Consider the following 24,070-nt stretch of genomic DNA (forward strand, 5'->3'; position numbering starts at 1 on the left):
TAGATCTCATGTCATGTACTTTCTACCACAATTTTTAAAAAATGTGAATGCACCTCACAATAGCAATCAAAGAAATGCAAATAAAAATTATCACCTGTCACATTAGTGAGGGTTTAAAAATGCTACTGAGAGTTCCCTGAGGCAGGCTCTCTCTCATTTACTGATGGTTGCAGTATAACTTGGCAGCTATAATCATTTTGAAAAACAGTTTGGAAATATGCATGGAAGGGTCTTAAAAATGTTTATATCATTTGATGTAATAATTTCACTTGTAGGAAATTGTTCTCATGCAGTAATAATGAATATAAATATGTTCATTATTTAGAAGACCAAAAATTAGAAATCTTCCCAATGTTTTATAAGAGGGAGGATGGTTCATAGATATTGATACACATGATGGAACAACAAAAATGAAGTTTTAGCGACAAGAGAAAACTGCTCACAATTGTAACATTAAGTGAAAAAAGGGGAGATAACAAACTGTGTGAAAGGTGATTATACACAGTATTATCACACTATGTAAAAAAATAAAAAATAAAAAAGATGAAGGAAATAGATAAAAAATGTTATACAGGGTTGTTTCTGGGTAATGAGACTATGGATGATTTAAATAAAATAAAATTTTTAAAAATCCCTTTTTTCATGTTTTCCAAACTTCTGACAAGGAGCTCATATTACTTTCCCAATCAGGAATATATATATATATATGTGTATATATAGATATATATACGTATGTATACAGAAAATTTAAAAATAAAATGTGATCTAAGTTTTCATGAAAAAAATGACTAGTTTATCCAAACATATTTTTTTAAAATAAATACATTTATATATTTATTTATTTTTGTCTGCGTTGGGTCTTCGTTGCTGCATGCGGGCTTTCTCTAGTCGTGGTAAGCGGGGGCTACTCTTCGTTGCGGTGCGTGGGCTTCTCATTGTGGTGGCTTCTCTTGTTGCAGAGCACGGGCTCTAGGTGCCTGGGCTTCAGTAGTTGTGGCACAGAGGCTCAGTAGTTGTGGTTTGCGGGCTCTAGAGAGCAGGCTCGGTAGCTGTGGTGCACGGGCTTAGTTGCTCCGCGGCATGTGGGATCTTCCCGGACCAGGGGTCGAGCCTGTGCCCCCTGTATTGGCAGGCAGACTCTTAACCACTGCGCCACCAGGGAAGCCCCAAACATATATTTTTTGAAAGGATCTTCTTACTCTTTAGTCTTTGCAAACATAAACATGTAAGGTAGAATGGAGAGTGACTAAAAATTAGACTCTTTATTCTAGAAATACTGGAAGGCATTTGATTGATTTTATTTAAGACAAACATAAGCTTCTTCACTAAATCTTTTCATTCTAACTTAAAAGAGATAGACCTAACTGGGGGGTAAAAATCAAGAGAAAGCCTTACATTATTTATTTGTGAAGTTAACATATGGCCTTAGGTAGCCCAAGAAGTAGCATCAACTCCCTCTGGGATGCTGTGGGTGGTTCATCCTCTTCAGGAGAGTGGTTTCGGAGAGACACAAATGGAATGGCAAGCAGGGAGGGAGGGTGGTGGTCTGCCCTGGCAGCCAGGTCAGTCAAACCCACCCTGGCTTTCAGTGGGTTGGCAGATGGCACGGCCAGATTGTCCCACCAGCCTGGAGCTACTAACTAAAACAATTACATTCAAGACGAGATAAATTCATGCTACAATCAGATTCCTAATATTAGCAGGGGATGGTGGGGGTAATGTTCTAACTGGCTTAAGTTGTGAACAGAAAACTCTAATGAGGGATGAACAGAGAAAGGTGCAAGCTGGCTTTTATAGAGATACAAGCCATGGACTCTCTGAGAAAATCAAGTTTATGCCCCACTATTCTGTTCCCCTCCCAGCCCTGCCATTTGATTCCACTTGAGAAGTGTTTTTTGGTTCTTTTTTTACCTTCGCTTATATATTTCCTTGAAACCAGACAAAGCAAATTTGGGGAACTTGGGCCCAATCTAGAAAACAGACATGGTTTTGGTGGGTCCATTCTGTGTTTAAAACAAAACGAAACAGAACTGGAATGAGTTGCCTATAGTTACAAGTTGGATTTGGCATAAAACACAGGATTTGCACTTAAAAAAAAATTAAATTTAGCAACAGTAAGCTGTTATTGTCACATGGCGACAATTAGCTGGAGAGGAGTGACTGATGCGCCTCTGAGATGGCACAGTCTCACCAATTTGCCACAGTCCTTACTTGGCCCTTTTGCTCATTTGGATTTCCATTCCTGGTGCCTGTATGCATTCCTGAGGTTTTCAGGTGTCAGAATGATTCCCCAAACTGGTCTGTGAGCCCTGCGTTGCCTAAGATAAAAAGCCTCCACTGCTACAAAAGCTTGATTCAAAGCAACACTTCCTGTAAGTAACTGATAAAGACAGACCTGATGAAGAACTTTAAACAAGCTCAAAGTCATGCAGGGAGAGCAGAAAGAGAGAGATGGCCCTCTGGAAGTCAGAGGCGTCCTGGGCAAACAGCTAGAATGGAGGTCCTGCAAAGACTGAGACATCTTATGGGAAACTCTCAGCCTAGTGTTTGGAACTTAGTAGGAGGTTAATAAATGTTTGTTTCCATCTTCCTAAGAGCAGATGCAGAGCACAGCAAGGAGGAAATGGAGCCAGAACAGTGTAATGCAATGCACAAAAGCACAGCATGCCAAGGGAGAATGAGGGAGGGGGTAATCGCAGCCTAGAGAGCAGTAGCAGCAACAGAACAAGCCTGGAGAAGTTAGAATGACAGATCCAGGTACTATAATAACTGGGGACTTCATAACCAAGGCATGATTCTGATAGATTTTTGCTAGCCACACATCTATAAGGTAAGTAGGAGCATGGAGTAGATAAATGAAGACAACATTAATCAGGCAGAAATTCAGACAGAAATTCACACCAAGACCCTAGTGATGAGAAAGCATTCAACACTTTAGTGAAGGATTGTTGGTTAAAACTAACTATACACACACACATATTACAGAGAGTATGTAAAATATGCTGAATAACGGTGTTCAGATGAAGTATAGAAATTTTATACTTAGGTGAAGTAAGTTGTTTAAAAAGTTTTTGTGTGTTTGACTAACCAATGGTGTGGCTTTAGTTACTTTGAAATAATTTATTTCTAAAGCCCCAATTAAAAACAAATTCGTTACTAACTGAAGTAACATTTCCTGCAGCATCTTGTCACTACAGTAATAACCTGTCAGAGAATGTTAGACAAAGGGTGCTGAACGGTGCAATGGAAGGTTACTGATGCAATTATTTCTTTTTCCTAGCCCTTTACTTAGGGTCATAGCCCACCAGTCAGTGTTTATACATAGGGTGGCTTTGCAGTATTTATTTCTTTGAAAATTATTTAACAGTCTTGAGAGGCAGTAACTGACAATAATATGCAGAGTTTCCAGTATGAGTGCTTGATAAATGGGAAAGCAATAAAATCCTGTATGAGGAGAAACAGCAGTCAGTAAAGCTGTTATACTCTAAAATATTTTAAAGCCATAGTAGTAACTATTTAGAAAAGCATAAAAAGCAAACAATGCATCGGCTAAATTATAATAAAGGAAATTTTATATCCATTAAAATGTTTACCCAAATAATTTCCTCTTAAATTCCTTAGGGGATTGAGAGAAGGTATGGGAAAGCGGACAGGGTATGGATTAAAAAAAAAACAAAAAAAACCCCAACAACAGCAAAACATTTTTTTGGAACCATGTGGAACTCTGCTGACGACAAACCGGGTTGTTACATCCTGCACCACGGCAGTGTGCTTCAAGTGCCTTCAAGACTCCCTCTAATCCAGTGCCAATTGGCGAGCCCCTCCAAATTTCTAGACGTCTTCAAGCTCTTAAGGACTTGGTTTTGGAAGAGGAGGCACCCAGGTGCGCCTGTGCGACACCTCCGGATGTGTGCCGCGACACAGTGACACCGGGAAAGCAAATGCTCTCATACCCCGAGAGCAAGTTCTTTATTTACAGCTAACTAACCTGGGGAAACTAGGCTAGGCTTGGGAATCTTGACCGCTGTGCTTCCGGGATCCTGCGCAGCCTTCAGCCGCTGGAGAACTCGGCGACCAGGGCTGTGGACCCCGCGCTGTTAAGTTTGGGAAAGGAAGCGAGAAAAAAAAAAAATAGAGCTGCTCCTTTAAGAATTTCTTTTCCCTTTTACTCTATGTTTACATAACACCCGGGCGATCCACCGCAGGGCCCGAGGGGGGCGGGGAGGGGACGTGGGCGGCCCCACGCGCCGGGGGAGGGGGCCCCGGGTGGGCGGGGGGGCTGCGGGCGTCTCGCGGAGGGCCGGGCGGCTCCCACCTGCCCGCGCGCCCGCGGGGCGGCTCAGCGGTCCGGCCCCCGCCCCTCCCCCTCCCCCGCCCTTCCCCCGCCCGCTGCCCCCGCCCCTCCCTAGCTTTCTCGCTCTTTCCCTTCCTCCCTCCCGCGGGGCTTCGGCGGCGGCTGCGGCTCAGGCGCTCGGCGCGGGTAGGTCCCCCTGCTGCCTGGTTCCATTTGTTGCGGAGTCCGGCTCGGGGCAGCCGCGCTGCGCGGAGCTCCGGAGAGCCCGGCAGGGCAGCCGCGCAGCCACGACGGAGCAGCCGCGGGATTGGCCGCCCCGCGCCCCCTTCGCCGCCGTGCCCTTCCCTGGCGCGCTCACTCCCTTCTCGGGATGGGATTGTAGCGGCGGCGCGGACTCAGCGGGGGTCGCGGCGGAGGCGACGGCGGCGGCCGAGCAGGGCTCCATGTTTTCCCCCGGCCAGGAGGAGCACTGCGCCCTCAACAAGGAGCCGGTGAAATACGGGGAGCTGGTGGTTCTGGGGTAAGTCTGGGGGTCCCCGACCCGGGGAGCTTTGGGGCGGGCGGCAAGCGCTCCGGGCTGGGTGGCAGCAGCGCGCCCGCATCCCCGAGCAGGGCCAGCGGGGTGGCTCGGGGGCTCTGTGGGGATCGCCTGGGCGCTTGGGTCGGCGCGAGCGGCTCGGAGGGCTGGGACGGCGGGGGCGGGGAGGCGCGCGCGGGGCGCTGCGGCGGGCACCGGGATGCGCTATCCGCGCCGAGGACGGTGGCGAAGGAAGTGGCGGGTCGCGGCCAGCCCGGGGCGGCGGCAGCGGCGGGGACTGGGGCGACCCCGCGCCCCGCGGGGCTCAGCGTTCGGGGACCAAGTCGTCGGCGGTACCGCAGGGATAGGGGTTCGACTTCCCTGCGCGCCCCGGGCCGGGTAGCGGGGGTAGTGGCCAGGGCTGAGGCACCGCCGTCGCAGGCACCACGCGGTGTCCGAGGACACCCCCCACCACCACCACCTTGGCGAAGCTGAGAGGCCCCCGGGGGCCCTCTGACCCCGCTTACTGTGAGCCCGGGGCCCGGAACTCCAGGCGCGGCACCGCCGGCTCGGCCGCAGCGGGCAGTGGGATCCGCGCGGGGGGCGTCCACGGGCAGCGCTTTGCATATTGTTATGGTGACCGCCACGGGTAGCCGCAGCCCGAGGGCACTGAACTGTCTGTGACTCGGTCGGGAGTGTCCCGGAGTGGGCAGGAACGCCGCTGCCCCCCACCCCGGGCTCCCGGGCACGGGACCGCATCCCTTTCGTCCCTCGGTCCTGGGATTCGGCCTCGCAGATGTCCTCCCAGCGGCGGGGAGCTCGCCAGCCTCACCCGCCTCGACTCCCTCCGCTTGTGAAAACCACATTTTGAAGATAGTAATTATCTACAGTCGTTAAACGGCAGCAATTAGAGACTTCATTTTCTTCCTGAGTTTCCTTGTGACATTTCTATTGTTTACCCTTAATAAGCCAAGAGAAAGGCTTCGCCAGGATTAAAGCAGGGTAAAGTGGGCAGTGAAAGGGGAGCGGAGTGGGGAGGGGAAAGTGCGGGGAAACTCCGGAGAAGAAGCAACTTGGGTTTAGTATTGGAAGAGAAAGGATTATTTTTCCCTTTGGATCTGTCACTCCTGAGAACCCGCGCTTTTGTCCTTCTCTCTTGAAAGACCTGTATTCTTAACATTATGGGTGCTGAAAGGTAGGCTTAGCACACATGTGAAGAGTCATGGGTATGGAAAAACTCAGGGCACTCTGAAGAATGTGTTTTGATAACTGAATACTTTGAAGTAAGTGCCGACTTAAACATAATTTTAAAAAGAAGAATTTTTAAGAGGAGCTTCCAGACACAGCTCAGCTCTAAGTTGTCTAGTCCAACTTACCTTGTTGCTACAGTATTAGGTGGAATATCATTGGAAATCTCATTACCTATTTGGAAGCTGTTTGCAGATAAGCATTTTTCTCACCTGCATCTAATTGTACTTAAAAGACAGATATCAGGGTTCACTGGAAGGAGAGAGGAATGGGAGGAAAAAAGCCAGAGTTTAGCTTGTTTTATGTAATCTCAGCCCAGCCTAAATATTGTGCAGTTTGGTTTTGTTTGTGTGGCTGGCTTCAAAGTATGTTTAACATTGTGAACCTGACACGAAAGATTAACTTAGGCCAGGACTTTATTTCATTATTTCCTTTTGAGGAAATCGTTGTTGAGATGTTTCATGAAAGCAGTGTGTGAATGGGCCTGGAGAGGGTTTTGTATTCACAGCTGGAAGTGCTGGGCATTCCAAAGCCCTGAAAGGGATTTATACCCTGGATTGTCCTAGTATCACAGGCTTACTCTAAAGTAGGCTATGTAAATGCGTTGCCAATTGCATGTGCTCTGTCCTTTAAGAATGCTTTTTCAGGAGACACTTCATATGACAGAGTTGGCACTTACATCAATACTTTGGGCCACTCAGCAGTTATTTGTGCACCTACTATGTGCCAGCACTGTTTAGGCATACCGGCTCCAGCAGTGAACAAGGAGGTTTCATTTTAGTGTGGAGTGGCAGGTATAAACAGGAGGAAACATGTAAACAAAGGAATAGTAAATGGCAATTTTGGGTGCTGCCAAGTTCTCAGCAGAAGTGGGTTAGCTTGGGAAATATCTGTTGTAGGCAGGTCTTGCTTCTTTAGCTGGGAGGTCAGGGAAGGTCTCTCTGAGGAAGTGAAAGGTGAGTTGAGACCAGGTTCTGAGAAGATGCTCATCTGGTTTTTGAATACTTCAGAAGAATTGTGGCCTTTTTCTGTTTTTGAGAGTAGTTTTCTGACTCTCTAGCGATATTGAACACATTTGAAGAATGCAGGGGAAATGGTGAAAAGGTAGGGAGACTTTAAAGAGACCCTTATTAATCATTATCCTACCCTTAGGACTTGAGACAGGACTCTCCCTTTTAAAACAGCAGTAACAAATAAAAATTATTATCAGATTTGCATGTCTGATCATCTAGAACATAAATAATGGCAGAGAATTCTAGTAGGTTTTCTCACTGATAAAATTAACCTTGAGATCTAAAAATGCCCAATATTGATATTGATAGAAGCTTTTTGCTTGTAAAATGCAGTGTGTTTTTCATTTAAAAAATAAAAAACGGTTGTGTGGTAGCCCTTTTTGTTTGCTTCTAAATTTCATAGTAAAATGTTGCTAAGAGGTCCTGGAGAGCAGACTGAGGAGCTATATATGTATATGTCTGTATCCATATATAGATGCTTCTGCGTCTTTTCGTGCTTTACACAATATTAAGAGAATTGCCAGCTAGTTAGGATTTTAGTAGGGTCATCATTTTCTTGGCAGATTGGTAGAATTTAATTATTTCTTGATTTCAACCAGTGAATGCATCGTAGCCACAACTCATTGTTGTGTCCATTATGTAATGGAAGATAGAGAAAAGGACTGGTCTACCTGTCAGGTCTTTTTTGCTGTTAATTTTAAACCTGGCTAAAATGTTGAAGTTGGGGAAGTGTGTCAGGATTTGAGAGGCAGTTTGGTATAGTTCGTGAGGAGAGGATGAACCAGCAGTCAGGAGACCTGGATTGAATTCCTTTCTTGTCCACTGGCTTTGTGATAGTGACTTAGGCCCTTACCCTTTCTCTGTTTCTTTAGAAATAATGAAATATGATTGGATTAGGTAGTTGTCAAGGACCTTTCTGGTTTATACCCTGTCATATTGTTCATTGGCTGAAATGTTGAAAACATATAGTTAACATAGTCTAGGTAGCCCAGCATATGTTGATTTTCTTAAGGTGAAGGTGTTAGAATTCGAATGGGAACTGTGTTTTAATAGCAGAAAAGATTGATGCTGTGATTACTTTTTGGAAGTAGAGATGTGCAAAACAGGCATTTTTAAAAGTTGTAATGGTATACGTATATTTGGTACATTGGTGTTAGGTTGTACATGAGGGTGTTCAAAATTTGGTAAAACTTTCTGTTCCAAGTTTAAGGAAGTCAGTGATGTTTTGAAATTAAACTCAGTGGGCTGAAATAATCAACATAAGGAAGAGATCATCTGATGCTGAGATTTTAGAACTGAAAGGGCCCTAAGAGGTCACGGTACATGTTCAGCTCTTTAATTTTACTGATGAAGCAACTGAGGCTCCCGGAAGGAAGGGGATTTGTTCAAGGTCATAGTTGAGCTGGATCACTACACTGCCGGGTCACTGTTTCCCCACTTCAGGGCAGAGTCCAGCAGTGCTGTTAGCAGAGTCCAGTCAGTTCCTCAAAGCTTCAATTTTTCTTGTAACTTTTATGAGGGGAGCTGAATCTCTTTCTGGATTCAATTTAAAGGCTGCAGCTCTCTTGCTGACTAATGGCCCATCATGGTTTCTGGAAAAATATTGCTTATTCTTAGTTCCCCTCACCTCACAGTTGAATGGATAATGCATTTTGCAAGACTTTCTTTTTCATTTGATGCTTCACAAAATGTATTTTTATTGGCTTTCTCATCCAAAGGTTTTTAACCTAGGGTCCACAGATGGAATCCAGGGAGCCCTTGAACTTAGATGGGGGAAAATCATCTTTATTTTTACTGTATTCAAACTGAGATTTAGCATTTCACTCCATTATGTGTATAGGCAACAGATAGACCTGCTGCTAGATTCGTTAATACATTAATCCAGAAGTACCTACATTATTGTATCACAACTTAAAACTATCTTGATAACCAAGTATAATTGATTCCATTTTTAATCCTTTATATTGTATTTTATGCATTTAAAAATATTTTTCTGGACTTCCCTGGTGGCGCGGTGGTTAAGAATCCTCCTGCCAATGCAGGGGACACTAGTTTGAGCCCTGGTCCGGGAAGATCCCACGTGCCGCGGAGCAACTAAGCCCATGTGCCACAACTACTGAGCCTGTGCTCTAGAGCCCGCGAGCCACAACAGCTGAGCCCACGAACCACAGCTACTGAAGCCCATGTGCCTAGAGCCCGTGCTCCACAACAAGAGAAGCCACCACAATGAGAAGCCTGCGCACCGCAACGAAGAAGCAGCCCCTGCTTGCCGCAACTAGAGAAAGCCCACGCGCAGCAATGAGGATCCTGACGCAGCCAAAAAAAAATAAATAAATTTATTAAAAATTTTTTTTTTCTGAAAAGGGCTCAGTATACTTTACCAGACTGCCAAAAGGATCCTTCGCACAAAAAAGGGTTAAGAATTTCTACAGATATGACTCAAAAATATTGTAATTGAAACTGACCAAGATCTACAAACAGCTAAAGGTCAGGGGTACGTGCCTATTTCCCTTTGGATTGTGTAGCATTTTATCAGGTAAGACAAAGAGGACTGTTGCTGGAAGAGTTTATGGTCTTTATTTTTTGAAACAAGCAGCTCCGATTTCTAGATGACCATTTTTGTCTTAACCTTGGCATTTTGCCTTGACCCCTCCCCTTGGTAGTAATAAGAAACCTTAAAATACATCCTAACACTTTTCCTTTTCTCATCGTCCTCTCTAATTTGGGCCCAGACATCAAACACTCGTGTCCTTTATAGACTAAAAGGTCTTTGAACTTAAAAAAAAAAGAATACAAAACAAAATCTTTGCTGTCGCTCAGCATGTAGGGTGATCTGTAGAGCTCAGCTCTGTTTGTGTGGATGGACTGTCTACTTCTGTAGGCTATTAAGGGTCATGATGTGACTGGCTTTGGGTTGCTATATTTTCCTTTACTAACTTTAGCCTTGTTTGGAGTATGTGGCTGTCTGTGTGGTTTCTTGTCTGGCTCTCTCAGATTTATTTGTTTCTCTCTTTAACACACCAAGCCTGAAACCTTCATTAGGACTTTTCGTTTTCAGTTGTATTTCATCATATAATTAATGTTTGGGTATGCTTTAGGTAAACAAAAGTAAAACCAGGTTGATACAGGTTCCAGCACCTTTACCAAAACATATTTTATCAAAAGGATAAAACATGTACACAGAAAAGACCAAAAACCAAAACCATGCCAGTTGCTGTATTTGAGGGAGACCAGTATTGTCACATTGAGGCAGTGGTTTTGTGTGTGTTATGTGGGGATCAGCAAGGTGGGGCCATAGATTGTCTTTGGAATGGAGACAGTAGCTCTTGATGGAGCTCCTTGGTATGGGAGAAAAATAACTGAAAAGGAATTTTTGACATCTTTTGATTTAACTAAGGGTTTCCCCTGGCGTGAGCAGAATCTATAAGAAGAAAGTCAGTCGAGGGTAAGAATGATTCTGTTAATGGTTCTTATTGAGCTTACTGTCACTTTTATCTTCTGGAAAATAAAAATAACGAGAGCAGAAAATGCTTCACATTTGTTAGCTTTGTCTAAATCAGCTGTTCTCAGCCACCTTAGTATGTGACGATCAGTTTTGAGGTACATGGCCGGTAATTTATGACACGTAATAAAGTATGGATCTTTTAAATGATTCCAAAATGTCCCTTTAATAACATGATTTTACGCACTCGCATCTGCTATGTTTTCCCAAGTGGGAGAGAAAGGGGTGGAGTTACATCAGGCAAGCCAGGGATTTATTCATTCAACAAATATTTATTGGGATTGTGCTCTTCCAGGCATGGGGGATACAGCAAGACAAGGCAGACACGTGAATTGCTGTCTTATTCTTGTCACAGCCCTTTAGGGAACAGGTAGTACAAATACACAGTTCATTTATTTATTCCACAAATATTTGAGCATCTGCTACGTGTCGGATGCTGTCCTTGGCACTAAGGGATGTAGTGGTGAACAAGACAGGTATCATCTCTGCCGCTGTGGATCCTGCATAGAAAGCAGTTTAGAGTATAAGCTGTGGCGGGGGGCACATTAACAGGGTCACCTAACCATGTGCCAGGATGAGAAGGGGTTAGCCAGGTGGAGGTAGAGGGAAAGATTGCTCTAGGAGGAGGAGTATTCTACGACCCAGAGGTGAGCACACATGCTCCTTTGAGGAATGGAGAAAAGCCCCAAATGACTAGAAGAGAGTGGTTGGAATGCATAATGTGAGAGATGAGGGTGGGAGGGCAGGTCCAGCAGGATTCGGGACTTTACCCTAAAGGCGTGGGAGACTGTAGCTGGATTTTCAGCTCTGAAACTTGGAGTGGAGAAAGCACTTCTGCAAAGAGGGCTGCAGCAGCGCCGGTGGAAGGAGAAGCCCAGGCAGAGAGGGACTGGGGCGTATGGGAGCCAGCTGCTGTCTGGGTTCCAGTTTCTGGTTCCTGTCCCTCATGAGATCCAGTTGCACCCACTGTCCAGGGTTGCAAGTGACCAGCCACTCATTCAGTGACTCAAAAATACTGACTGAGGGCCAGCACTGCCCCAGACACTGGGCTGCATACAGTAGGAGTGAGACAGATGGCTCCGCCTGCAGGGAGCTCACCTGTGAGTGGGGGAGATGGGTGGTGCAAATGAGTCGGCATGCAGGTAGATGCAGCATTTAATTTCAGAGAGTGTCAGGAGGAAGATGAAGCAGGATAAGGGGAGGAGAGTGCTTGTTGTGTGTGTGGGGGAACTAGCCAGGTCAAGTGCTGGAGATAAGGTAGTGGGGGCCCTTGTAGACAGGAAAGTCAGGGGAAACTTTTCTGAGAAAGTAACCCTGTATCCTCTGAGAGTCCCCCATCTTTTTCAGTTTTTATTTATTTTTTTCCGGTTTAAGCCACCCTGAGTGGGTTTCACTCTTACGCCAAAGGATTCCGAGTATCCTGTTAGTTAAGGAGGCAAAGTATGTAAACCATTTACTAAAGGTAAAATAGAAGAGCAAACAAGTAGAAGGACATACATTTAACGTCCCTAGACACACGCAGGGTTCAGTCCGCTGCGCTGCTCGCCACGTGCCCAGAGTGGTAATTGCATTCCACTAGGGCTCATTGAGAAGATCTGCTCCTCCCTCCAAGAAGAGTTGACCCTTTGAGGACAAGGGGTGACTTCTACCCCCCTTGGAGTGCGAGGTATGCCTTTTCAGGTGCATGGGAGGTTGGGTTTCTCTGGCACACTGCAGCGCCCTGCTCAGCCCAGAGGTGTCTCTGGGGTTCGGTGACTGTTTCTCGATTTGGAAGGAACGCAGATTCTGGTTCTGTAGCGCAGCTGCAGCTTTGTAAACAGTCCTCTCAACCTTAAGGGCCCAAGTTAAAGGCTCCCTGCGATACTAAACATGTACTTTACTGACGTCAGATATTCCTGTTTCAACTTTTGTTTTTCTTTTTGTCAGTCACCTAACAGTCATTTTGTCACCTGCAGAAAGTTCTGCCTTGAAGGGAAGCAGGCCGTCTGTTCCCATTCCACCAGCTGCTGGAGCTGCGTTGCAGCGCGCTAGGGTGGTGCTGCAAGGCCGCGGTCATTAGTGCCTACTAATGACTAACGACGGCTGGGGGGTACAAGCCTCTTGGATGACAGACCTAATAAATATGCATTAGGGGTATTTTCGGCAGCAGGTTTAAGACTACTGCAAGTCATTCTCGATTGAGGTTTTATTTCCAGCCGTCCACATAATGCTTCTCGCTTGCAAACACTTAACTCCGTTCGTACCCTGCTTTTCTTGCTCTGTGTTTAGGATGAGAATCATTATTTCAAGCTCTGTGCTCCCATTCTAATTAGTACTGGTTTAGCAGAATCCAACCAGAGCAGGCAGTTGTGTGTTTGGCTTCCAGGCTGTTGGTATGAAACGGCTGTTTACTATTACCAAGTCCCTTCGAGGAGCCCCCGAGGCCCCTCCTCCTTTCCGGTCCATACCTGGCCTTCTCGTGCTTCCTGCTACACGGTTGTGGGGGGCTCTAATTATAATCATAACTTGTGATGGGTGAGCAGTGAGGGTTTTCTGGAGCGCTTGACTGATGAATCGATGACCTTGAGGAAAGGCCCTTTTTGCACAAGGACCACAAACACAAAGAAGTGTGCTTCTTGCCAGATCCCAGAAACTTACAGACTGGGTCCCTGCTGTGGTACTTGAGACTGCTTTAGGGTTTGGGTGCTTTTGTTTTTACATGCTCTTGGGTAGAATTCAGAATGGAGTCTGTAGTTTTGCTCTATGGCTATTTGTATAGGGTATGCAGGAGAGCTATTGGAGCGAACAGGTAACTGTACTGTGTGTGTCAGCAGTTTATGCTTCTCAACATAAACTGCTTGAGAACTGTTTTCACATAATAAGCATTCAGTTGTTTGACTCTGTAAACCATTCAATGAAAGAGTTATATCTAAAGGCCATGTATTGAGGTGGACATTACCCAACTTTCCCAACAGGATTTGCAGGCAGTTGGAGATCAGATAAGAGAACTCAGGGTTTTAACTTAGTCCCACATTCTTCCTCTGTCATCTTCAAATACAGCCAGCGTGCCGGACCTCTCTCAGGAGGTGGATCCCCTCCTCGTGCATCTGAGCTAGTTTTGTGATTTGCTCTGACCAGTCTTTGTGACAGAGGTCTGTGACTTTTGGATGTTGCCTTAAGGGGTGTTGTATCTTCTGTTTCTGTTCTCTATATTAGTCTGCTGGGGCTGCCATGACAAAATACCACAGGCTAGGTGGCTTAAACAGCAGAAACTTATTTTCTTATAGTTTTGGAGGCTGGAAGTCCAAGATCGAGGTGTTGGCATGTTGGGTTTCTCTTGAGGCCTCTCTCCTTGGCTTGCAGATGGCTGTCTCTCGCTGTGTCCTCACGTGGCTTTTTCTGTGTGGGTGCCCATCCCTGGTGGCCCTTCCTTTTCTTATAAGGACACCAATCATATTGGATTAGGGCCCACCCATGTGACCTAATTTAACCTTAACTACCTCTTTCAAGACCCTGTCTCCAAATACATTCACATTCTGAAGTGTACTGAGGGTTTGAACTTCAACATATAAATTCAGTCCTCAACATCTTCTTAGAAGGCAGCTGCTGTATAAAGACGTCTGACTACCCTGCTGGAGAGGGTGGCCCTGGTGGGTGAGAGATTACAAAAGGAGAGGAGGCCTGGTCATCCCCCAGCCATTCCAGCCACCCAGCTGAGGCAGCTGACCTGTGAGTGAAGCCATGGTGGCTTCTTGGTCCATCAAGCTGCCCCAGGCCACACTGCATGGAGCAGAGATGAGCCCTTTCCTTCTAGTTCTGCTGAATTAACGAATTCTAAGTGCCAGTTGTCCTTTGAAGCCATTATGTTTGGGGGTGGTTTGTTACACAGCAGTAGACAACTGAAACACCACAGTATTACATTTGCATGTGGTTCGGTTATCAGATCTGACAGACTAACAGGAAATAATTCACTGAGTTTTTGTTTCTTTCAGGTTATTGATTATTTTAATAAGCACAATTTCAGCCTTTTAGATGAGTTATTCCAAACATTAAGTACTGTACGGCCTGAAAACCGTAGCTAACAAAAGCAGTTGTGGAATAACTTTATCATGTATAAGTCATCTATGATCTCTTTGCGTTCATTAATCTCCATAATCAGTATTATCTCCTGAAATTCATTGAGAGCAGGCAGTTGAAGAATGGCCCGGCTGAGCTGAGACGCATGCTTCTGGAAGACGGTAGCATAAGCAGCTTTAAGCCGATTTTCAGCATTTTAAAGGCCACCCAACGTGAAATAATAGTACTAACAGAGGTTTGAGGAGGGGAGGTCATCTATACTAGCATCGTGCAAGTACAGGGCGATGAAGAGCTCATTTGTGTGGGTTGTACCTGTCTGTGACTGTCAGCGGTAGGAAGGAGGTGCAGTTCCTGAAATACTTCCCAGGTCTCATTGACCCCATGGAGCCAAGTTATGTGCTGGGTAGGAAGTGAGCAAAGACAGAAGGTGGCTGTGGCGTGGTGAAGTCTGGGCTGGGCCAGTGTTTTCCTTCCAGAAGGAGACAGTTGTGACAGCAGCCGAGCTGCCAGCCACGTGCATGGTCCTCGGGGTGCAGAGAAAGAACTACAGGTGTAGATTCTGCCAGCGACTGCCTTCAAACTGAGCACCTTGCCGAAAAAAGGATTCCTGTAGTAGCTGAAATGAATGGAATGTCATTTAAATTCCCCAAATTCTGTTTGGGAAGTTTTAACATTTGACAGTTTTAATCAGAAGGACTGAAACATGTAAAATGAAAACTTTTGCATTCAAAATTTGTGAACTAAGTGTAAAAGAAACTTAAATACACTCCCAAATGGTGTATTTTGTAAGTTTGTAGCTTTTATAATTTTGGAGATTTTAAAGCTTAAAACTACACTAGACTCTTTGGGATACCAAATATATAGGTAGCTATATGTTACTGCACATGTATTCTGTATGGACATATTTAATTAAATGTGGGATTCGCTGTACATACTAGAAATTAGGCAGTATCTAAACGTATGCAGTAAACTTTGACCCACTCAGTACGTGTGAGGTGATTGCTGTTATGGTTGCTGTTTCGGTGACACCAGTGATCTCACATTTAGAAACCCACATAAGGAAATGCCCTCCAGGGGCCTACATCTAAGGGCAAGACAAATAACTAAGCAACAAATCATACATGGTGTTGAGGAGGGGTGGATGGAGGGAGCCGTTATTTCAGGTGCACTGCGTGCCAGGTTCTTTTGTTTTTTTCTTAATCAGTCCCAGGAGTTAGATTTCATTATTTGGGACATGAGGCCTCAGTTCAGGTAACTCATCTTGTCAGTGGCAGGGCCTGATTGGAAGGTAGGTTTGTATTGCTGTGAAGCCTGAGTCTTTCCACCAGGGTGAAGGTCAAAGGCATGTGTATTGCTAGGAGATTGGGAACATATCCTGGAGAAGGCAGCCCTTGAGCAGAGTTTTAAAAGGTGGCCTGAATTTTTATAGAGCAGTAGTAGGAAAGGTGTGGGGTTTAGGAACTTTGAGGGATTTGGCAGGAGGCTGAAGTGCTTGGGGAAGGAGATGAAGTTGGAGTATCATCTGGTTGGCATCTGCTTGCACTGGGGATACAGAGGTAATGACACAGTGGTCCCTGCCTTCCTGGAGCTTATCGTCCATCAGGAAAGAGGGACTTTAAGCAGATTAAGCTGGCCAGGTGCTGCCATGAGGTACAGGGCTTTATGAGGGTACACTGTAGGGGTCGGAACTTGTTTTTGTGCAGAGGGAAGGATCCCGTTTAAGCTGAGATGGAAAGGCTGAGTAGGAATTAGCCGAGGGTCACGAGGGAAAGAGCGGTGTGCGTAGAAGCTGAGGTGCTGAGAGACATCAGTGAGTTTGGAAATTACGGGGTTGGAGGGCCAGTGTAATGAGAGAGACTTGGAAGGGAAGGCAGCATGGACCCTGTAATGATATAGGCCGCCAGGATCGGGAAGCCTTGACAGCATTTCGAGGAGTTATTCCATGTGGAGATAGCAGGCACATTTCAGCTTTCTGATCCACAGGTTGGATCTTCTTTGAAATCTCCAAATGGGTCTGCGTTTCCTCTTTCGTAGTTTATTTCCCCCTACCTTTGTCTCCCTTCCCCACCAAGGGACAGTGGCTTGTGCTGGGAGGAGCCCTCTCCTGAGAGATGGCCGTGGTGGGATAAAGCCATCACTCGTTCACTCAGTAGCATATTTTGGAAACTTGTGCTGGAACCGATGGGTATTTTGGGGTCAGACCCCACCCAGGAGGGCAGTCAGGGATCAAAGAACCTTTACACACTCAGCCAGCTATCCTCTAGAGCCTCGCTTTCCCCAGATGCCCAATAGATGGCATCCCACATGCATTGTCCCCTGGGCAGAGAGGACCTGCAGCCCCACAGCCCTCCTTCCCCTGCTCCGAGGAAGCTGAGTGTGCAAACCATCCGGTGACTCGCCCTTAGGGAGGAATACCAGGTGCTCCTCCTGGCTGTTAGTGAAGCCCAGGGTCTTGACTGTCTCTGGCTGAGCTGGACCAGCAGCAGAAGTGTGGGCACGGGACCACACTGCCCACAGACCAGTGTCTCTGGTTGCTCGGAGAGCAGAGCAGAGTAGACTTGTATTCTTGCGAGCTTGGCAGTTTCTTCGGGGTCTCTGATCACTGCCCTGCTCGCTCCTGGCTCCCATCTCAACTTTTACCTTGTCCTCAGTGCCTTCCCTCCTTTTGAATTGAAGTGGAGGTCCCTGGTCAGACGCCTGCAGTTTAAAATCATCCTTAAAGAGGGAGCATCGGGATCTGAGCTTTTTATCTTTTTTTTCTGCAAGGATGAGGAAATTCCAGCTAGGCTGCTGCTGCTTAGCAGCTGGGTTCTTTCTCTCTTTGGGAGAGGCGCACCCAGGGCTGGCGCATGGGTGGCGGTGATGGTGTCTTGCTCTTAGCCAGGTCCTGTGCAGAGCCGCTCCGACCGGGGGAGGTGGGTACCATCCCTCACCGTGTTATAGATGAGGAACTTGAGCCACGCATGGGGTTGAAAAGCTCGCGCAGGGTCGCTGGACTATATTATGTGGCAGAGCTCTGATTTGAACCCATGCCTTTCTGACTCCCCGCACCTTTGTCCTTAGGTCCTGCCTCTACTGTATGTCTGAGCAGTTTTGTACCTTTACGTTTATTTTTTAGCCAAACCCTTTGCATACTGGGTATGCAAAGACTTGACTCAAAACTTGACACAAAACTTGACTCGTTTATGTAGTTACCAGTGAGGTTGAATTTTGTTTTAAATGTTTCCAACTTACATGAACTTTTGAGGCGGGGTGGAAATTGCCTACATATGTGCTTTGCCCACTTAGGCATTGCGCCTACTTACATATTTTCAAAAAAATCAAATATATGATCTCCAGAGAATAAAAACACGAATCCTCCTCATATCTGCCTTCTTGTACCTGAATATATTACAGTTAAATTAATGCTGCAAGGAAGAGCTGCTTTTGTAAATCCAAAATAATTCAAAGTTCATTTTCTCTAGTTTCAAAGGCAATTCAATGAGTTATTTTTCTAATCTTTAATCTCGTTAGTTGTGGCATGCACCCCTGAAATCTTTTTTCTTTTGCCATTGTCTGTGATGACTTAGGCTCGAGTTTGTATTTTGTTTACAGCTTGGAAAAGGAGCTGCAAGCCCTTCTCTTCTCCAGTGAAGGTCTGCCTTTGCCTGGGTTCTCACGTCCCTGTGTGTTGATTTTTTCCTTTCTTGTCTCTTGATCTTGCTGTTAGTGTCGACTAAGGGGAATGACCTTCCCCACTCCCTCCATCTCCTCCCTGACAGTCCTTAGTACAACCTGTCGCAGCAGTGGCACTGGTTTAGTTAATCCGAAAACCAGAGGCCAACAGCAGGCCAGGAAAAGTGCCTTTTATTTGCTTATTCTGAGTGTTAACTTAGACCAGATGCCAGTTAAGGCTTTGATGAAACTGTTGACTTAGACCCTTCTGGAAGCTGGTGTAGCTTTATGTTGTACCATAGTTTCGACCTTCCTGGGAGGGCAGTTAAGCCTTTTCGGTTACAGATGTGGTGAGATGCACACGACCCAGGGTTTCTAAAAAAAGGTCCTTAACAAAGAGGTGTCCTTAGATATCAGATGGTAAAATAGCAAAGGACAGATATAGCCTCTTGATAAGCAATATTAGATGTTATATGGGGGGAAAAGCAGAGCCTTGGAAGCTCTGCAGGGAAGTAATTCAATCAGGAGGTTTTGATAATGTAATAAACTACACAAGGGTGAAACTTGAGTGGTTTACACACTAGAATGCCCTTCAATTGAATTATTGTCTTATAACAGTTGTCTGCCCATGTGCTACTGTTTTAAACATTAAAAAATAGCACAACTCATCTTTTCCCCAGATGGGAGAGAAAAGACACAAATCTTCATCTCCTTAATAATCTGTGTGCCCTCCTCCCACCCTGCAGCCGCACTTCGCTTGACTGTCAGAGCTCATGTTTTGGGTTTATTAGTTGGAAATCCTGTCCCTGATATTTAAGCATACAGACTCCGTGTTGGATAAGAAATACCACTGCTCCTCGCGTGTGCCAAGGAGCACAGTCTAGCCGGGGTGGTGAGCCTGCAGGCTTCCTTAGCCCCCAGGGGACCCCCTGGAAGAGAAGACGTTCTCCCCTTCACCCATTCTCCAGGGGCGGCTTCTTCTGTTGGTAGTGTGGAGGTCCCAGCAGGGCTTTCCCCTTCGTGCCTTCTCCCGGCTGCTGTACCATCTCCTGACTGCAGGAGGCAGTAAGAGCTCCGGGTCCCTTGCAGGGTGTGGGAGGCCTGCCAGGGCGCCCCGCCCCTGCCAGGTGTTCAATTTCCTCAGGCCTCAGAGGAGGTGATGTCACCGTCCTTGGAGAAATGGGGAAGCGGAGATGCCTGGAGACTGAGCTTCGCCTAGGAGCCTGCACAGTTAGTAAAGGATTTGCAAGCTCAGGAAATTTGAATCCAGGTCTCTCAGATTCTAAAGCTTATGCATATTGGACTTCTCAGAGCCTATACATCTTATGTCGTTATCAGTAATGCCTTTTGATAGCTTTCTGAAGGGTAGAACGCTTAATGTTTGGCATTAGATTCTGAAGTTGGGATTATAACAATAGAAAGGCTGGCGATTCCCCTCTGGACCAGCCAGGCTGGGGTACACAATGGTATAGGCGACAGCCCCGCGGGGATCTGACCCTTTCTCACTGCTTGATGGCTTGTCCTCTTACACTTCCCTTTATGTTCCTCTCCTTCAGGGCCACGGGAAGGGTCAGAGGATGCCTGCCCCGGTTTTTCCTGTTGCCTTCATTCAGATTAGATTCAGACAATAGAGCTGCACTCCCTCAGGAGAAGGGCTCTCCATAGCCCTTAACTCTCAGTTGAAATGAATCTTTCTCTGATCTAATTGGGTTTTTTTTTAATACACGTGAATCCTCACCCATGTTAGTTACCATAAATCACGTACTCTTCCATTTTCCTTGTGTAATTATTTCACCCCAATTTCTTTTAGATTTAAACCAGTTTTATTTTTTTAACATCTTTATTGGAGTATAATTGCTTTACAATGTTGTGTTAGTTTCTGCTGTACAACAAAGTGAATCAGCTATACATATACATACATCCCCATATCCCCTCCCTCTTGCGTCTACCTCGCACCCTCCCTATCCCACGCCTCTAGGTGGTCACAAGGCACCGAGCTGATCTCCCTGTGCTATGTGGCTGCTTCCCGCTAGCTATCTATTTCACGTTTGGTAGTGTATATAAGTCCATGCCACTCTCTTACTTCATTGCAGCTTACCCTTCCCCCTCCCCGTGTCCTCAAGTCCTAAACCAGTTTTAAGTTGTGTGTCAGATTCTTGTAACTTTTAGAGGTTAGCACTAATCATTGACACTAATCATTTAGCTTTCCTCCACTGATAAATTTGTAAATGGAATTTTTTAAAGGCAGACCATTTATATTCAGGTAATATGGAATTAATTTAAAAAGCTGTATGCTGAGAAAATGATATATAGAGAATATTAATGAAAATTTTGGAAAAAGGAAGGAAAATGCTAATCATGCTGTTATTTTCATTTTTTGAACATTCACTTCTAATATCGCCTCTGCTGAAAAATATTTTATATACTTCATTTATACGTAGTATATGTGCTGCTTTTTAAAGTATTAACTAACTGACCTTCATTTTAAGAGAATTTAATTAACATTAGAAAAACATTTAAAGTAAGCCATACATATTTTTTTATCAGAGTAGATATGTGTGAATAGATAATCTAACACAAATTCTGCTTTTTCTTTCTTTTGAGGTGGGTTTGCAGTATTAGAATTGCCATGTGATTTCTAAGGTCTCTGTTCTAACAGGATACATCGGAGGAGGAGAAATACAGGGTTATTCTAGCCATTGTTTGAGGACTTCAAAAGATCTCTAAAAGGCTAGTTATGTATGCTAAGGGCGTGACTTCTGAAAACAAGTTTCTTAGGTACTTAGAGAAAAGGACGCTTTGAAGGATTCCAAATTCTGCATGTGAAATGCACAGTCAGGCCCAGGATAACTTACTTCCTTGCCCTTGGGGCCTACTTTCTGGCCCCCTCCATTATGCCCCCCGTTATGAGTTCGTAGAACTTTCTGTCTCCTCTTTTCTCAATTGCTTTCATGCACGTGGTTCTCTCTGCTTGCTGCATCCCGCTCACCTGCTAAAGTTGAGCTCAGGTGTCATCTCCAGCAAGATGCCCTTCCTGACTCCCCCTCCCTTTCCCTCCAGCCAGAAGCAGTTAGTTCTAGTGAGCTCTCTGTGCCTTGTAAATGTTTATTCCTTTAGGATCCCGGTCAGGGCAGGGCCTGGGGCTCCCACACCTGCACTCTGTCCCAGCGCCTCGCTGGAACCTGACACTTGGTGGCAGGTCAAGGATGTGGATGAGGAAATGCCACCCTGGAAATATGAGCATTCTAACGTGGACAGCCTGTTCCCCCTTTTCTTTGCTCCCTGCTCTGACTTTTAAGAAAGGATTGTTTACTTTTCAGTAAGTATTTTGTGTATTTATGTTTCTTTAATGAGCTTCCTAAAAGTATTATCCTGTTCGCATCTTCCAAGGTAAATTGCAGAGCTCTTGGGTACGTGAACGCGATGAGCACTTGTTGACAGTTGACTCTTTGGCCCTGAAATGCGATGGTGGTGAATTTAAAATTTTCCTTTTAAACTTAAAGAGAAGGGGTTAAAGTGGCTGAGTACAGGGATGTGTTCTGAAGCTGACAGGAATTTCAGCTTTCAGCTTTAAATGTAGTATTAAAAATCTCCCTAGAAAAGTCAACAAATCCAAACACACTTTGACAGTGATAAATCTTTATTTTTACTCAAAATTAGTTGCTCTGGTTTCTTATCTTTCCACTATGAAGTCACAGATAAATATTCTTTCCATTATTTTTTCCTGATATTTATCACAGCTGGCTTTTGTGTTTGCATGCTGGCGGGGTTTGTGTACTTTCTCACTCTGCATCTTCTACTTTCCAACTCCTTTCCTTTGATTTTTAGAGAGCCTTCTGCTTATAATGTATATATGATGTTTGCTGTTCAGCCAGTTTCGTGATGTGTTCTTTTTTCATGTCCCTGCAAACATCCTTGCTGTTTGTTGACTTTTCCTCCATTCTACCATGTTGAGTACAACTCGTTATATATTTGAAGCAAGACAGCTGGGGTGCTCTGGAAGCCAACTTGAGTTTATTTTTTCGTTCCTTTTCTTTGTTTATTTTTTAAAAAGTCGTTATCACGAGGAACCAGAAATCTTGTCATTAAACTCTTATTTCTTTTGCCGGAGAGAGCTGTGTATAGCAGGGGAATATAAGCCATCTTTCTTCCCTGGTTTTCCTTTTTTCTGCCTCCCTCCCCCTCCCAATCCAATTCCCCACCCTGCCTTCAGTTTAGAAGTTAGAATTCTCCAATGAATATTTGTCTCCTTTCTCCATTCCAACTCCAGTTCTTAGAGGGACCATAATAGATAATGAAATGTCTAAAATTCAGATTATTCATGGGATTTATAACAAATAAAAAGGCAAATGCGGTGATATTTTTAAAAAATCACCTACACATTGGAGAGCAGCGTGGCGGTTATACATTATTTTGAATTAAGGTCCTTCTTCGTGGTGTCTCTGCAACTCCCAAGCTGTATTCTAAGTATCAAACATACACAAACCTGGTTCTGTGAACAGAGTGCTGACTCATGACTTACCAACAAGGAGAAAGGAAATGGCCTGCTTCTCAGTGTGTGCGTGATCTTTGGGAGTAAGCTGCAGTCCATATGATTTGTGGATTGTGGTTTTATAAAATGGCTTCATGAATTTGTTCATTTGATTGGGTTATAATAAGAGAATGTTTTATGGTATTTGGCTGATCGTTTTTGCCTTGTAGGTTTTCTTTCTGGTGTACTATTTGGCACCTGCTCTCAATAAAAGTAGGCTCTAGAAGTGGCAGCTCTTTTCTCAAAATGGGAAATAACGTTTAGGGATGGTAGCTCAGTGATTTTGGTGGAATGTTGGTGGTTGATGAGTCAATGTATTACTGAAGATCGGTCTAAAGTGAGGTTTCTCCGAGAGCTGACATTTTTGGCTTTCTGTTACCAATGTATTAGCTATACATGGTGACTATTACTAAACTGAAAACAGCCTTTATTTTTCTCGTAGGATACATTTCGAAAGCTAGAACTCTTGTCACTTCTGTACCAGAAGTAACTGGGTAAAAGAAGACTAACAATGTGTTGTGTTGCGTTTTCTGCTTATCAGGAAAACTTAGCTACGTAGTTAATAACCTCAGCTTTCACACTACGGATCTCAGAACGCTTCGGGAATGGCATACCTACGGAACACTGAAGTCTTATGTTAACTGATGATTAAGCAGAAGTCTCTCTATTTTTTTTTAAGTGAGATACAATTTGACATCTATAACAGTAGTTTCAGCTGTACGACACAATGATTTAATATTTGTGTGTATTGTGAAATGGTCACTGTAGGAAATCTAGTTCATATTCATCACTGTCATAGCTACAGTTGTTTTTCTTGTGATGAGAACGTTTAAGATTTGTAGATTAAAAACAAATTACAGTTCATGATGATGTTTTTCCAGATACAATATATGGAATCTGCTTGAGTCTGTCTCTGATGGGTTAGGCTTGCCTTATTGATTCTTCTTAACCTTAGCAATCATTGAATAACACTGTAAATTTAAAAGGCAGAAAACTGGGACTCAAGGGAACCCTCTGTCAACCCTTCTCAAACATTTTATTCCCATAAGTAAGATTTTTAAAATAAAAATCACCTTAGAGGTGACTGAGCTCTCTATAAGAGCCGACTGTAGGGAAGGCATTTCTGTTGGCGGAGGGCTCCATTGGTGCCCTTACGTTCAGCATATTTGGGTTTTCCAGTATCTCCCAGAGGGTGGGGTGGAGTGTTGAGGTCCACAGCTTCTTGGATCACGCCCCGAGGCTCTGGATTTAGATA

General features: G+C 44.9%; 1 protein-coding gene across 1 annotated transcript in view; it reads left to right on the forward strand.

The window, feature by feature from the left end:
• The first annotated feature begins 4,472 nt into the window (after window positions 1–4,472).
• The window catches only part of PELI2 (pellino E3 ubiquitin protein ligase family member 2), a 221,703-nt gene continuing 202,105 nt past the window's right edge, over window positions 4,473–24,070 (forward strand). The window contains exon 1 of the mRNA XM_029237238.1: window positions 4,473–4,814. Coding sequence (XP_029093071.1) covers window positions 4,738–4,814 — 77 coding nt within the window. The 5' untranslated portion in view covers window positions 4,473–4,737. The remainder of the gene's footprint in view (window positions 4,815–24,070) is intronic.

The sequence above is a fragment of the Monodon monoceros genome, unplaced genomic scaffold (assembly GCF_005190385.1).
Source record: "Monodon monoceros isolate NGI ecotype Baffin Bay Population unplaced genomic scaffold, NGI_Narwhal_1 Super_Scaffold_21, whole genome shotgun sequence".
In the NCBI taxonomy this organism is placed as follows: domain Eukaryota; kingdom Metazoa; phylum Chordata; class Mammalia; order Artiodactyla; family Monodontidae; genus Monodon; species Monodon monoceros.